Consider the following 13650-nt stretch of genomic DNA (forward strand, 5'->3'; position numbering starts at 1 on the left):
AGCTGGTGAACTTTAACCCTCAGCTGCTCCGCGTCGTCATACACCTGCAACAGCATCCAGACACATCAGAGAGACTAACAGCTTTTAAAAAACATGACAACTTTAGAGAGGTTTGTTAGGAAGAGTGGGCGCGTCCCAACAGTCTAAACAGGTTTCCTCTCCTCATCTCTCCACAACATGGAAGGAGTGACTCGTCTTTGTGGCACTGGAGAACTGTGACGGGATTCTCACACACAGCCTTGAATGAGACGAGGAACCGCCTGATTTTTTCATTTATAACCTTTATTTAGGCTCGGAAAATCCATTGAGGGTGACCAAGCCCTCGTTTGCGATGTCACCGAGTAAAAAAAGAAATAAAATACAATATAATAGATCACAACAAACAATACAACAATAAATACAGTACGATAACCGCAATAATAATACAGCAATAAGTGCAAGAGTCAATGAAAACAGCTACAAACAAGGCAAGCGGTTATATCGGTATCTAGATTGGTAGACCACACACACACACACACACACACACACACACACACACACACACACACACACAAATAGATATCTGTGATGCCAGATGAAGGTCCCAGGTGAGATGGGGTGCGTAGGGGAGGAAGACATTTCTTGTTATGAGGGCTCTGACCTCACACCCTTCCTCCCTTTCCTCCCTCCCTCCCTCCCTCTCTCCTTCTCTCAGAAAAGGCACATCATGCAAGGCTGTGAATCTCTCCCTCTGTCTCTCTCTCCCTACCTCTCTCTCTCTTCCTCTGTCTCTCCCTCTCTCTCTTTCTCTCTCTCTCCCTCCCCCTCTCTCTCTTTTTCTCTCTCCCTGTCTCTCTCTCCCTCCCCCTCTCTCTCTTTTTCTCTCTCCCTGTCTCTCTCTCCCTCCCCCTCTTTCTCTTCCTCTCCCTCTCTTCCTCTGTCTCTCCCTCTCTCTCTTTCTCTCCTTCCCTCTTTTCCTCTCCCTCCCCCCCTCTCTCTCTCTCTCTCCCCCCCCCCTCTCTCTCTCTCTCTCTCTCACACACACACACACACACACACACACACACACACACACACACACACACACACACACACACACACACACACACACACACACACACACACACACCTCCTCCTGCTTCCTCTTGAGGCCGGTGTTGCGGACCTGCCGCTGGGAGAGCTCGTCCGCCGTGTCCCGGTGACGGAGCAGCACGGCCGCCTCCTCCTCGGTCCGCTCGTCCTCCGGTTTCTTCAGGATGGTGGCGACCTGGAGGGTCAGGGTTAGGGTCAGGGTTAAGGGTCAGGGCATACTGGCGACACCGGAACACGGATTTCTAAAAACCTACCTACTGTTTATACCAGTCAAACCTCCAAAATGAAAACACGACCCCCCCCCTGTCCCTCGTCTCACCAGTTTAACCGTCTTTCTCTGGTTCTCTCGCTGGAGTATTTTCTCCTTCTCCAGAGCTTTTCTCTCCGCCCGGGCGGAACCGCCGGTGTCCATTCTCTCAGCTGGGATTCAAAACAAAGCACCGAGGGTAGGAACAACGACAGCAGCCGACGGATGTTATGAAGGTGAAAGTTGTTTCCAGTGAAACAGCGCCCCTGCTGGTTGGGCTGTGTTGGTGAACTGTTTGGGAAAACTGCCAACATTTCTTATCTTTCACGTTGATTTTAAAGAGATAGGTAGCCGTAAAAAATAATATGGAAATGTTTGGTAAAAATATTTATTATCAACACAAATAAATACCAAATAACTTAGGACACTTAAAAATATCCAGTATGGAAGAACATTGGACTTTAAAAATAGACTTGGTTTGACTGTGCTTTGGTTGCAAGTTCCCTATCCCAATAATCAATCGGTATATTAAAAATATGAATCATAGAAACAGTAGAAAATGTGAAAACCTGGCCCAACTAGCCTACAAACACTGGGTCCAAAAAGATAAGCATCAAACTCTTGTGGTGAGAAGAAAAGATTGTCTCCAACATCGCATAACGGTAACAAACTATCGTGGTCCTGTCTTGAATACAATCACATTTAACACAGTGTAACAGGAGTAATACTAATCACTTGGTCATTGGAAAAGACACACTTCCATAGGCACATCAGAAGATGAATTGTTGAGCTTTTCAAATGTAAAAAAGAGAGAGATGACAGAAGCTGATGATTGGCTGACGGTTGTTTTCGAGGATGACAGACATCTTCTTTTCTCTTCTCGTCTCCCGGGGTGACGGGCTCTATCGAGGTCGACTGGTTTTGGGGACCCTGCGAGGGTTGGGCTTCAACTGTTGGGCTTGGGCTTCAACCCTGACCCCTGGTTCAACCCTGACCCCTGGTTCAACCCTGACCCGTGTCCCAGCTTTCTTCTGTCTCTCTGCTGCCTTCATCTGTATCCTGATGGAGGGAGAGGAGAGAGAGGAGAAAGAGAGAGAGAGAGAGAGAGAGAGAGAGAGAGAGAGAGAGAGAGAGAAGAAAAAAAGGGATGAGTTTAATTCAAGTTCAAAGTAGTGTTTGTCGCGAGTGGTGTATCAGTGAAGACCAGGTCAGTGACCAAGGCCACCGTCGTCGTCCCACGGTCAACAGAACCAGGGCTCACGCCAGACGTGGTCTGGGTGAGGGCGTCACGGGCCGTCACTCACATCACACCCCTCTTCCTCTCCAGGGCTTTCTGGGTGGCGGCCGACAGAGAGCTCCTCCCCCTGGACTGTCCTGGGTCTCCACTCTATACACACACACACACACACACACACACACACACACACACACACACACACACACACACACACACACACACACACACACACACAGTGAGAATACAATTCCCATCTCTTGTTCACAAATCCTAACCAGAACCTGAGAAACACACATTTCCTAAACTTGAAAAACGCAGGCACACGTCCAAATATGGACTGTGAGGAAAAGCTGTCGGCACCATGTGACACGTTTCCCATCAGCCCCACACTTTAAAAATGGAGGTCAACATAAACAAACTAGAGAAAAAATATATTCTCCTCAGTGACGACCGTTATGGGGTCAGCGATGCTTTGGCGCCCTCACATGGCCAGAGAGAGTTCTGCATGTAGGGATAAGGCACTTTCAGGAACGTCTTTATCAGAGCATTCCAGAACATTCCACAAACGTTGGACCCCGACTGAAGGAAAAAATGGCGGACCCCGACATTGAGGAGAAATCGCCTCAGGGCCGTGCCAACGTTGTGCGAACGTTAGTGAGACGTTGCCTGAAAGTTTAGGGACGTTGTCCGAACGTTGCGGAGATGTTGTCTGAAGGTTACCTGTCGTTTGAGCTGCCTCTCGCGGGCCAGCTGGCGGTCCCAGCTGATGATCTGCATCCTGTCCCCGACGGACAGGCTGAAGAAGACGTCGTGGACCTCGTACCGCGCCGAGCGCAGCTGCAACGCAGCGGGGACAGGGGTCAACTGTGTGTGTGTGTGTGTGTGTGTGTGTGTATACATCATAAGAGTGAGTGTCAGAGAATGCAAGGAAATGTATAATGTTATAAACATTGAAATGGTAGTTATTTGTGTGTGTGTGTGTGTGTGTGTGTGTGTGTGTGTGTGTGGTACCTGCAGCGTGACCCTCTCCTGCAGCGCCAGGTCCTGTCTGCTGCTGAACTCTCCTCTGCCGGGGGTCTGGGGCCGGAAGGCCTGCAGGAACGTCTGGGTGTCCTGAGGGGCCAACACACACACACACACACACACACACACACACACACACACACACACACACACACACACACACACACACACAGACACAGACACAGACACACGCACCAATTTTAGCTGTATGGGCATAATTAGAATACTGTGTGTGTGTTTGTGTGTGTGTGTGTGTGTGTGTGTGTGTGTGTGTGTTTCACCTTGATGGTGCGCAGCAGCTGCCCCAGTCTCTCAGTCTTCAGCAGCCTCCTGGTCAGGAAGCCTTTCACAGCCGCCGCCACCAGGGGGCGCTGGAACACAGGGAGAGACCTGGAGGACTGAGGAGAGAGAGAGGGAGGGAGGGAGAGAGGGAGGGAGGGGGGAGAGGGAGAGAGGGAGGGAGGGAGAGAGGGAGGGAGGGAGGGAGGGAGGGGGGGAGGGGGGGGGGAGAGGGAGGGAGGGGGGAGAGGGAGGGAGGGCGGGTGAGAGAGAGGGAGGGAGGGAAGGTGAGAGAGAGAGAGAGAGGGAGGGAGGGGGGGAGGGAGGTAGGTAGGGAGGGAGGGAGGGGGAGTGGGAGTGGGAGAGAGGGAGGGAGAGGGAGAGGGAGAGGGAGAGGGAGAGGGAGAGGGAGAGGGAGAGGGAGAGGGAGAGAGAGAGAGGGAGGGAGGGACGGAGGGAGGGAGGGAGGGAGGGGGAGAGAGAGAGAGGAGAATACCAATTCCATCAATGACAACCAATTAATTTCCCCAGCTAGATTCTCAAGGTCTTTGTGGTGGTGTGGTGGTGTGGTTCAGGGCTGATCACACAGCTGCTGCCAAATCACCCCGAAAACACCCGCGTTATCACCCGCTTTTACCGGATGACCCAAGATAGGACGTCCAGGTGTCAGACTGCGGTCTACGGGGCCACGACACCCGGGTCTGGAGGGCGTGACGGGTGGCTAGCTCAGGTCTAGATGTCAAATGACACATTTTCCCTTAAGATAATGAACTAATGAAGTAGAGTATCAACGATTTCCCATTGGGGATAAATGCAGCATCTATGAGTCTATGGTATTAAACGGTGTCATAATAAATGGTGTTGCGTGATGATGCCATGGTTGTGCGAGCGAGGCTATTTGATGGTGATGATGGAGTGATCGGGTCCTCCAATGAACAAATCAGAGAGATTACCCCCAAGAGCAGGGGTCGTGAGTTCGAACCCCACCAGAACAACTTGGTCCTAAGGAGAGAGGGCAGAACACCAAGAGAACACATATTCAATTCAAGTTCGTACATAAACTGTCTAACTCGATTGACTGATTTAATTCTTTGATTGTAAATTGTGAATTTAAGTTCAATTCAAGTCATCTGAGTTCTGTATTTAGTGTGTATATTGCATTTTGCCCTCTTTTTTTGCTATATCGTAATTTGCAAATTGCACTGTATTTAGTTTGCACTGTTTTTTTTGTATTTAATTTGCACTGTTATGTCTTTGCACTGTCCTGCACCCTGTCCTGTCCTCTGTCCTGTCCTCTGTCCTGTCCTCTGTCCTGTCCTCTGTCCTGTCCTCTGTCCTGTCCTGCACCCTGTCCTGTCCTCTGTCCTGTCCTGCACCCTGTCCTGTCCTGCACCCTGTCCTGTCCTGCACCCTGTCCTCTGTCCTGCACCCTGTCCTGCACCCTGTCCACTGTCCTGTCCTGCACCCTGTCCCCTGTCCTGCACCCTGTCCTGTCCTGCACCCTGTCCTCTGTCCTGTCCCCTGTCCTGCACCCTGTCCTGTCCTGCACCCTGTCCTCTGTCCTGTCCTCTGTCCTGTCCTCTGTCCTGTCCTCTGTCCTGTCCTGCACCCTGTCCACTGTCCTGTCCTGCACCCTGTCCTGCACCCTGTCCTCTGTCCTGCACCCTGTCCTGTCCTGCACCCTGTCCTGTCCTGTCCTGCACCCTGTCCTCTGTCCTGTCCTGTCCCCTGTCCTCTACAGCAGCGCATGCTGTCAGATCCCTGGTATGTGTGAACCAGGCTCATTACATGGTAATAAACAGATGTTGGCCGGTGAGTTCCCCGTACCTGGGAGGGCGAGGCAGACGGGGGGCCGGGGGGGAGGGAGGGGCTCTGCTCTGCCGGGGAGGAGGAGGAGGAGGAGGGGGGGAGGAGCCTGGGGAGGAGGGAGACAGGGGGAGGAGGGAGAGGAGGGGGAGGGAGGAGGCGTCGTCCCCTGGACGTGAGCTGGATACGGGGCAGGGGAACGACACGCTCTGGAGGACACGGTAACGCATGGACAAGATCTGGAGGAGAGAGGGAGAGAGAGAGGGAGGGAGGGAGAGAGAGAGAGAGGGAGGGAGAGAGAGGGAGGGAGAGAGAGAGAGAGAGAGAGGGGAGAAGGACAATGGAAAGAAAGAGGGAGGCAGGGGTGGGGAGAGAGGGATGTAATTTGGGGAAGACAGCGAATGAGAGGAGGATATTCATTAGGAGAACAGAAGGGGAGGGATGGGACGCAGAGAGGGGGAGGAGAGGGAGCAAATTGGAGGAGGAGAGAGGGAGCGAGAAAGATAATGAAGGATGAGGAGAGAGAGAGAGAGAGAGAGAGAGAGAGAGAGAGAGAGGACCATTAGCAGTAGCACTCTGGCACCAACCACACTCTCATGAATTAAACAAATTATCCTCTTTCTCCGTTTCAACCCCCCCCCCCCCCCCACACACACACACACCCAACCCTCCTCCCTCCGCCCCCCCAACACACATCACACAGAAATGATGGAGGGAGGAGAAGGAGAGAAAGAACTTCAGGAGTTGTATTATTAATCAGCTTATGTTAATGATGGCGTTGTTACAGTCGCATTAATTAAACAGAGGCAGAAGCTGTAATTAATACTAGGGCAAGGACACGCAAACACACACACACACACACACACACGCACACACACACACACACACACACACACACACACAGGGAAGGAGGGCGATTAAGGAATGGGTGCCAGAGCACAGCAGGTGTCCTTGGGTGTAAGACACACACACACACACACACACACACACACACACACACACACACACACACACACACACACACACACACACACACACACACACACACACACACACACACCTCTTAGAGATCAAATGAAACATTTGTAGTAGGCTCACTGAGACTACATCCACACTAATACGGTCTCTTTATAAAAGGAAAAAACTGTCTCTGTCCACACGAGCGTTTTAGCACCGTTTCAGAAATCCTTTCCGACGACGTCCAAACCAACACGCCTGACAAAGCATCATCACATGACCGTTCATTCACGCACACCGGGCGTGCGCCTGCTGGTGTGAACTGGAAGCACCCAAAACCAGCCTCACCCAAAACCGGCCTCACCCAAAACCGGCCTCACCCAAAACCGGCCTCACCCAAAACCGGCCTCGCCCAAAACCAGCCTCACCCAAAACCAGCCTCACCCAAAACCGGCGCTCCATTCAGAGCTGATAACGCTGCTGAAATTGTGAATAGTATTGTAGTAGTATTGTAGTAGTAATTGTAGTAGTATTGTAGTAGTAATTGTAGTAGTATTGTAGTAGTAATTGTAGTAGTAATTGTAGTAGTTAGTAATTGTAGTAGTATTGTAGTAGTAATTATAGTAGTATTGTAGTAGTAGCATTAGAAAATGCACAACTTAACTGCTCAACAGCTAGAATAGACAACAAGGTAACAACACGAATGATGTTGTCCATGTTGAATTAACCACTGGTAGTCACGGCTGATGTCGTTTGATTTGTTCAGGGAAAGGGTCTCGTGATAGGGGCGTGACGAAACAGCGTCACGCGGGCGTCTGGGTCAAAAGTCTCCCTTTTAGGGGTTTGAAAACACCAGAGTAGCGTGGACGCTAGGCGTAAACGTAGCAAAAGTTACACGTTTTAAAACAGACAGTGTGGATGTAGTCTGCAGGTCCCTGTACTGAGCAAATGTCTTCACACACTCTTTACTAGTGCTAAGGACAGAGTGTGTGTGTGTCTGTGTGTGTGTGTGTGTGTTTGTATGTGCGTCTGTGTGCGTCTGTGTGTATGTGCGTCTGTGTGTGTTTGTGTGTATGTGCGTCTGTGTGTGTTTGTGTGTATGTGCTTCTGTGTGTGTGTGTGTGTGTGTGTGTGTGCGTCTGTGTGTGTTTGTGCGTCTGTGTGTTTGTGTGTATGTGCGTCTGTGTGTGTTTGTGTGTATGTGCGTCTGTGTGTATGTGCGTGTGTGTGCGTGTGTGTGCATGTGTGTGTGCATGTGTGTGTGTGTATGTGTGTGCGTGTGTGTGCGTGCTTGTGTGTATGTGCGTCTGTGTGTGTGTGTGTGTGTGTGTGTGTGTGTGCGTCTGTGTGTGTGCATGTGTGTGTGTGTGTGTGTATGTGTGTGTGCATGTGTGCGTGTGTGTGTGTGTGTGTGTGTGTGTGTGAGAGTGTGTGAGTGTGTGTGTGTGTACCTGCAGTAGCTCCTGCTGCTGTCGTCTCTGCTCCTCCTGCAGCTGCTTGACCTGGGCGGCGTGTGTGTGTCTGAGCTGCTGCTTCCTCCCGTCCTCCACACACACTCCCTCCACACACACTCCCTCCACACACACTCCCTCCACACACACTCCCTCCGTCCGCTGGCCCCTGCCTGTAATCAGGGTCAGAGGTCAGCTCCGGTCAGGCTTACAGTACGTAGAATACTAACGCACGGCACGAATGGAGAAATTCAAATTTTTGTAAGGATCATAATCGATCAGAGAGACGGGTAATCCCCTCCCCCCGTGACCTCAATGTGTTGATCGTGGAGTCGTTACCTTTAGGAGTACTTGACTGAGGTCTGACTCCTCCTCTTCCTCCTCCTCTTCTTCCCTCGCTCGCTGCTGTGGCGTGCATGACCAGTCTCCGCTTGGCCCTCGAGGCCCCCCCCTGCCCCCCCGCCCCCCCCTCACTCTCAGGCGTCAGCTGCTTCCACTGGAGAGGGGTGCGACCTCTCAACTCTGACCCCGACCCTTCCTGGAGCCACAGCCCCGAGGGCGTGTCCACGTCGTAGGAGCGGTTGAGGGACAGGATGTGGGAGGGGTCTTCCCTGTCCACCGGGTGGTTGCTGGCGTCGGAGAGGACGGGACCCTTGCGCGGGAACGCCGTTTCGGGCGGCGGCACCTTCCGGAACGCGTCGGGAACGCGCATCTTCTGCGCCAGTGAGGTGACGCAGCTAGCCTGCTGATGCTTACGACCTTCCTCCGGTTTCCTGTTAGCGACGATGCTAACTTCCTTAGCCGGTGCTACGCGGTCCAATTCCTGGACTCGGCCTATAGCCACACCCTCTGCTCCGCCTCTAGCCGTTCCTGTCCGTTGCTCACTAATGAAGTCGCTATCATCATGGCGCCCGGAAGAGTCGAGGTGAAAGTGGTCGAGGGCCGCCACAAGGTCGTCCGGGTCAACTTCAGCGAGCTCGCCGTCGAACTCGCCGCCGGGATCGCGCTTGCGGTCGTCCGCCGTCTCGGCGAGCGTGTTCGCCAGGTCCGAGATCAGAGCTTTTAGACTCGACAGGTTGAGCTCCAGCTGAGCCATCTGCTCGGCGCTCCTGGACGCCGAGGCCGCCACGCCAACCCCGGGCACCGGGGGCGCCATAGGAGACGCCGTGGGACCCTCGGAGTCTCGATGGCCTTTTTTCTGCTCCGGCAAAACCTCCCGTTCTACGTTCGAAGGTGCGTTGAGCCGGAGGTTCCTCTTGGGGGCGCCGCCTCCACCGCCGACCTCTCCGCGAGGCTTGGCGTCGCCGGCGCTCTTGCAGCGAACGGGGCTCATGCAGAGCTGAGGAGTAGGGACGGCCTGGAACTTCCCGCCCCCCAGTGAGGGAGGCCTAGCCGGGCCTCGGGATGTACCCGGGCCCCTGGTCTGGGGCGAGGCCTCCAGGGTCGGGTACGGCGACCGGGGGAGGCGGTCTAGGGACCGCAGCTCGGCCACGACCTCCGGCGAGAGGTCTAGGCGAACGTCTCCAGAGGTCGGGCCCTCGGCCTCGGCGCCGTCTCCGCCTCCATTGGAACGTTTCCCTCCGGTCTCCATCTTTCCTTCGCCACGTTCCTCGCCGTGGCGTCCCTCTCCTCCAGGATGCTTCTCCTCCCCTCCTCCTCCTCCTCCTCCTCTCGGAGCCCAGGCCTCCTTCCGGAACGTTCCCGCGGCGGGAACGGAGAACTGCACGCGCCCCGCCTCCCGTCCCCTCCTCTCCCTGGTTACGGGGAACGCGTCGTTCTCCTTATCGGATAACCCGTGCTCTTCTTCCTCCTCCTCTCCTCTCCTCCTCCCCTGCTCCCCGCTCCTCTCCTGGGTTCTGGCCGCCCTGGCCCGGTTCCTCAGCTGGCGTTGGCGCCGCCGGTGCTCTTGGGATTTCTTCAGCAGGGTCTGGAGGCTCAGCCTGTACGGACCCTCCACCTCCTCCTCCTCCTCCTCCTCCACCTCCTCCCCCGGGGGTTCTGGGTTCACGTCCCCCACCCTGTTCTCACCCGGTTCTCCATCCCGGTCCAGGCTCCGTTCCCGAGCGTCGCCGTCTGCGGACGGCGCGTTTCCTACCGGGGGAGGGTCCGAGCGCGCCTCCCGGAGGGGCGGGTCCGGGTCCGTTCTCCATCGGGCCGATTTCTCCGAGAACTCGCAAACGCTCCCCGGCCGACTCGCCCCGGGGTCGCCCATCGGAGGAGCCGCGTCCTCGTCGCCGTACGAGGGGGGCGGAGTCAGCAACCCTCCCCCCGGGTAGGCCGCCGTTACGTCCGCAGGACAACCCGTTATGACATCATCATAGTGCGCGGGCTCCCCGGCGCAGCCGAACTCCAGGTCCTCTGCGTCTACCGGGGGGTGGCTGATAATGGAGACGGGATCGGAGGTGTTATGGAGGAAGAAGCCCCCCTGGGTCATTAGCGCGTCCGGCCCGTGGCTCTCCCCGGCGCCGCTCCTGGCCGAGGCGCGGTCGGCGTTCTCCGCGTTCTCGTACGTGACATAACCCGAGGACAGGGACTGGTGGCTTACATCAGCCAGGGGGTCAGAGGTGAGCTCCTCCCCATCCTGACCCCCGCGTGGTCGGCTCCCGGGCTCTTTTGGGGACGCGAGCGCAGGCGTCTGATTGGAGGCGCTGGCGGTGTGGGTACGAGGTGACGTGAGGCGATTGGTCGAAAAGGCACCGTGGGCTGTGGACGTTAAGGCGGGGCCGCCGCCGAGCGGTTTCCCACCATGCATCAGAACCGTGGGTGGTGAGAAGGAGAGGCTGTCCTTGGTGTAATCACTGTGCGACGCCATTACATCATCATGCTGAGACGAAGATGGACTGGTGGCTGGATGGTTGACGGGCTTTGATGCGTTTATTAGGCCGCACTCTCCCTGAAAGAACTCTTCCAAAGTCGGCGCACTCCTCAACTGAGAGAGAAGACACACACACACACACACACACACACACACACACACACAGGTCACACAAATGTAGTAATACACGCAACAAATTGACTATTGAAGTGAGATAGAATGGTTTCGGATGAACAAAATAAATGGTTTTCTTTACATGGACGCTGTGTAGCATATTGTGAACGTAGCTCATCCTGGCTTCAGCCATTGTGCGCCTCCTCACCGCGAACGTCTGCGCCTCCTCCCTGTGTCTCTGCATCTCCTCTCTCTGCTTCCCTGACAGCTGGACAGCAGACGGGACACAGGTTACGACTGGACCACGCTCGCATAAAGTACGTGCCACCGACCAGTGAGCAGAAGAGTTAGGTAGGGGAGCAATTTGGGGTTCAGTGTCCTGCCCAAGGACACTTCGACAGGTAGTCGGGAGGAGCCGGGATTCGAACCACCGACCCCTACGATCACTGAACGACCCGCTCTAGAACAGCGGTGTTTTCCATATCAGCAGCTATGTGGTCAAGAGGATGTGCTCACAGGGTGACGTACCAACGGCGGGAGGATGGCCAGCCCCCGGAAGCGGATCACGGAGACGCCATGACGTCCGCATGACGGTTGGCTGACGTCACTCTCCTCCCTCAGCTCCGAGAGGTGACGTCGTGTGAACGCCTCGTAGTCCTCCATTCTGAAACGCAAACCGGTTATGTTACATTACAGTCATGTAGCAGACGCTTTTTAATATTTATGTATGTGATATATATGTAAAATATTGTCTTTTCTCTGCTATTTTAAATGGGCAAAAAATGCTTTCTTTGACTGATCTGAGAAATCGTTCTGATGAGTTTTGATCCTCGTTCTCTCTCTCTCCCTCTCTCTGTCTCTCTCCCTCTCCCTCCCTCTCTCTCCTTCTCTCTCTGTCTCTCTCTCCCTCTCTCTCTCTCCCTCTCTCTCTCTCCCTCTCTCTCTCTCTCTCCCTCTCTCTCTCCTTCTCTCTCTCTCCTTCTCTCTCTCCCCCTCTCTCTCTCTCTCTCTCTCCCCCTCTCTCTCTCCCTCTCTCTCTCTCTCTCTCTTTCTCTCTCTCTCTCTCTCTCCTTATATCTAATAGTTGTTGTCGACTTGAAGAGCTCATGGCTGTTACAGGCTCAGCTAACGTTAGCCAGCTGTTGTTATGAGAACTGGCTGTATTTTTGGCTAATTCTGGCACATTTACTATCATGTTTATTATTCCCGTCCCTATCAAAACATACATTAAATAAAAAAGCTCACGTTTCCAATGGCTAACGATAGCAAGCTACCCTAACTAGCTAGCAGTAGAGCTAGCCAACTCTATTCTGACTATTCAATAACGTTACACAAAAGTTAAGAAACTAGCATAAAGATAATACAACACTAATATAATACTACACCTACACAGGCTGCTAAATGAACTCCAAACCGAGAGATATACCATTAAATTCAAAAGTAACTTAAGACAGCAACAGGCGTGTTTACATTTTACCCGCCTCCAACAAGAGTGACAGTTTGGAAGCTGCGTGACTCTGGCGTCCGCAAGTCCCGGCATGGATCCCGGAGGGAACTGGATTTACCAGAAAACATTTAACTAACACGATTTAACTGATCTTCTTCGCTCCCACGACGGTTGCTTCCATCGATTATGATCACGTAGATCGATAAAAGCAGGGAAATGTGTGGGGTTTATGTGATATTATGCAAGATTGATGATCCGAATCCACTCCGTGTTTTCCACGCGTCCGGCGCTTTGACAGGAAGGAACAAACCGCCTGTCAGATGCTCTGCTAGCGCCACCTACAGGCCGGTCTGGCCCCTAGGAAACTAAAGATGATTGAGGCATAGGATATTCGTGGATGTACCTGTATTAGCCTACTAAAAGATCAGGCATACTGGACTAAAAACAGCTCTTGTTTGCTTTCAGTCTTAAAATAGCTTATAGATCTTAATCAGAGATTTTATGACACTGACTGCACCAATAGACTGTAAATTGCATGTATGTGGTCACATAATTAGGCCTAAAAGCTCATGAAGGAGAAGGAGAAGGTGCAAGCTAGATGAATGTTAAGGTGGCCCATTGCAGTATAGATGGAACTGGGTCAGAGAGCCGCCCAGATAACAAAATTAATGTTGTAACCTGGAGAGCTTCGTCCCAGATTGCCAATTTAATCACCCGCACGCCGGAACCTGACAAATCCATCAAGTGTTTTTGGGGTCAGAGTTCGAGGCTGTGCTTGTGGGAACGCGAGCGGCTGTGGGGTAGCAGGCCTCGTGCAGTTTGTTATCTAAAGTGTGTCTCATTAAAGAGATAGATGGGGGGGATATCTAGCATAAGGACCTGGGGAAGCTGTTTTAAGGAATGGATGATACCACCTAGTGTTGGTTGTAAAACCTTGCGGTGCAGTGGCCATGATGGATACAATAATATAGGCTTCCACCTACAATCAGAAGCAACTTATCTCTCTGCCTTGCTCTGGGGGGGGGGATTTGCCCGTTGTCATGGACACAGTTTTAAATTTAACATTTATAATCTTTTTATGCATCCAGTCCATGCATAAAAGAAAGTGGGGGTTAAAAAGCAGTTGGTCCTTTTTAAAATGTTTTATTGGTCATATATAAAATAAAGGAAGCTGTTTATCAACAAACATACAATATGTACATC

General features: G+C 53.0%; 2 protein-coding genes across 2 annotated transcripts in view; both read right to left on the reverse strand.

The window, feature by feature from the left end:
- The window catches only part of sirt7 (sirtuin 7), a 6396-nt gene extending 4867 nt beyond the window's left edge, over positions 1–1529 (reverse strand). The window contains exons 1-3 of the mRNA XM_084462402.1: positions 1391–1529; positions 1109–1246; positions 1–44 (exon numbers count right to left, since the gene is read on the reverse strand). The exon at positions 1–44 is cut by the window's left edge and continues 61 nt beyond it. Of these exons, the coding sequence (XP_084318528.1) occupies positions 1–44; positions 1109–1246; positions 1391–1483 (275 nt within the window). The 5' untranslated portion in view covers positions 1484–1529. The remainder of the gene's footprint in view (positions 45–1108; positions 1247–1390) is intronic.
- A 243-nt stretch (positions 1530–1772) lies between these two features.
- On the reverse strand, positions 1773–12480 carry cp110 (centriolar coiled-coil protein 110). Its single transcript, XM_084462406.1, has 13 exons — positions 12390–12480; positions 11529–11664; positions 11143–11268; positions 9750–11000; positions 8411–9662; positions 8072–8244; positions 5685–5902; positions 4723–4859; positions 3860–3960; positions 3567–3668; positions 3276–3392; positions 2623–2705; positions 1773–2377 (listed from the first exon to the last, which is right to left on the reverse strand). The coding sequence occupies exons 2-13, from the start codon at positions 11661–11663 to the stop codon at positions 2221–2223; spliced, it is 3852 nt and encodes a 1283-aa protein (XP_084318532.1). The 5' UTR covers position 11664; positions 12390–12480; the 3' UTR covers positions 1773–2220.
- Between the last annotated feature and the right edge of the window lie 1170 nt (positions 12481–13650).

This window comes from Borostomias antarcticus, assembly GCF_949987555.1.
Source record: "Borostomias antarcticus genome assembly, contig: scaffold_261, whole genome shotgun sequence".
In the NCBI taxonomy this organism is placed as follows: domain Eukaryota; kingdom Metazoa; phylum Chordata; class Actinopteri; order Stomiiformes; family Stomiidae; genus Borostomias; species Borostomias antarcticus.

Coding starts and splice junctions, on each gene's coding strand:
- cp110 (XM_084462406.1), bottom strand. CDS start 11,663: ATGGAGGACTACGAGGCGTTCACACGACGTCACCTCTCGGAGCTGAGG. Junction 4,860..5,684: donor CGTCTGCCTCGCCCTCCCAG/GTACGGGGAACT, acceptor CTCTCTCCTTAG/GACCAAGTTGTTCTGGTGGG. Junction 2,706..3,275: donor AGAGGCAGCTCAAACGACAG/GTAACCTTCAGA, acceptor GTGTGTGTATAG/AGTGGAGACCCAGGACAGTC.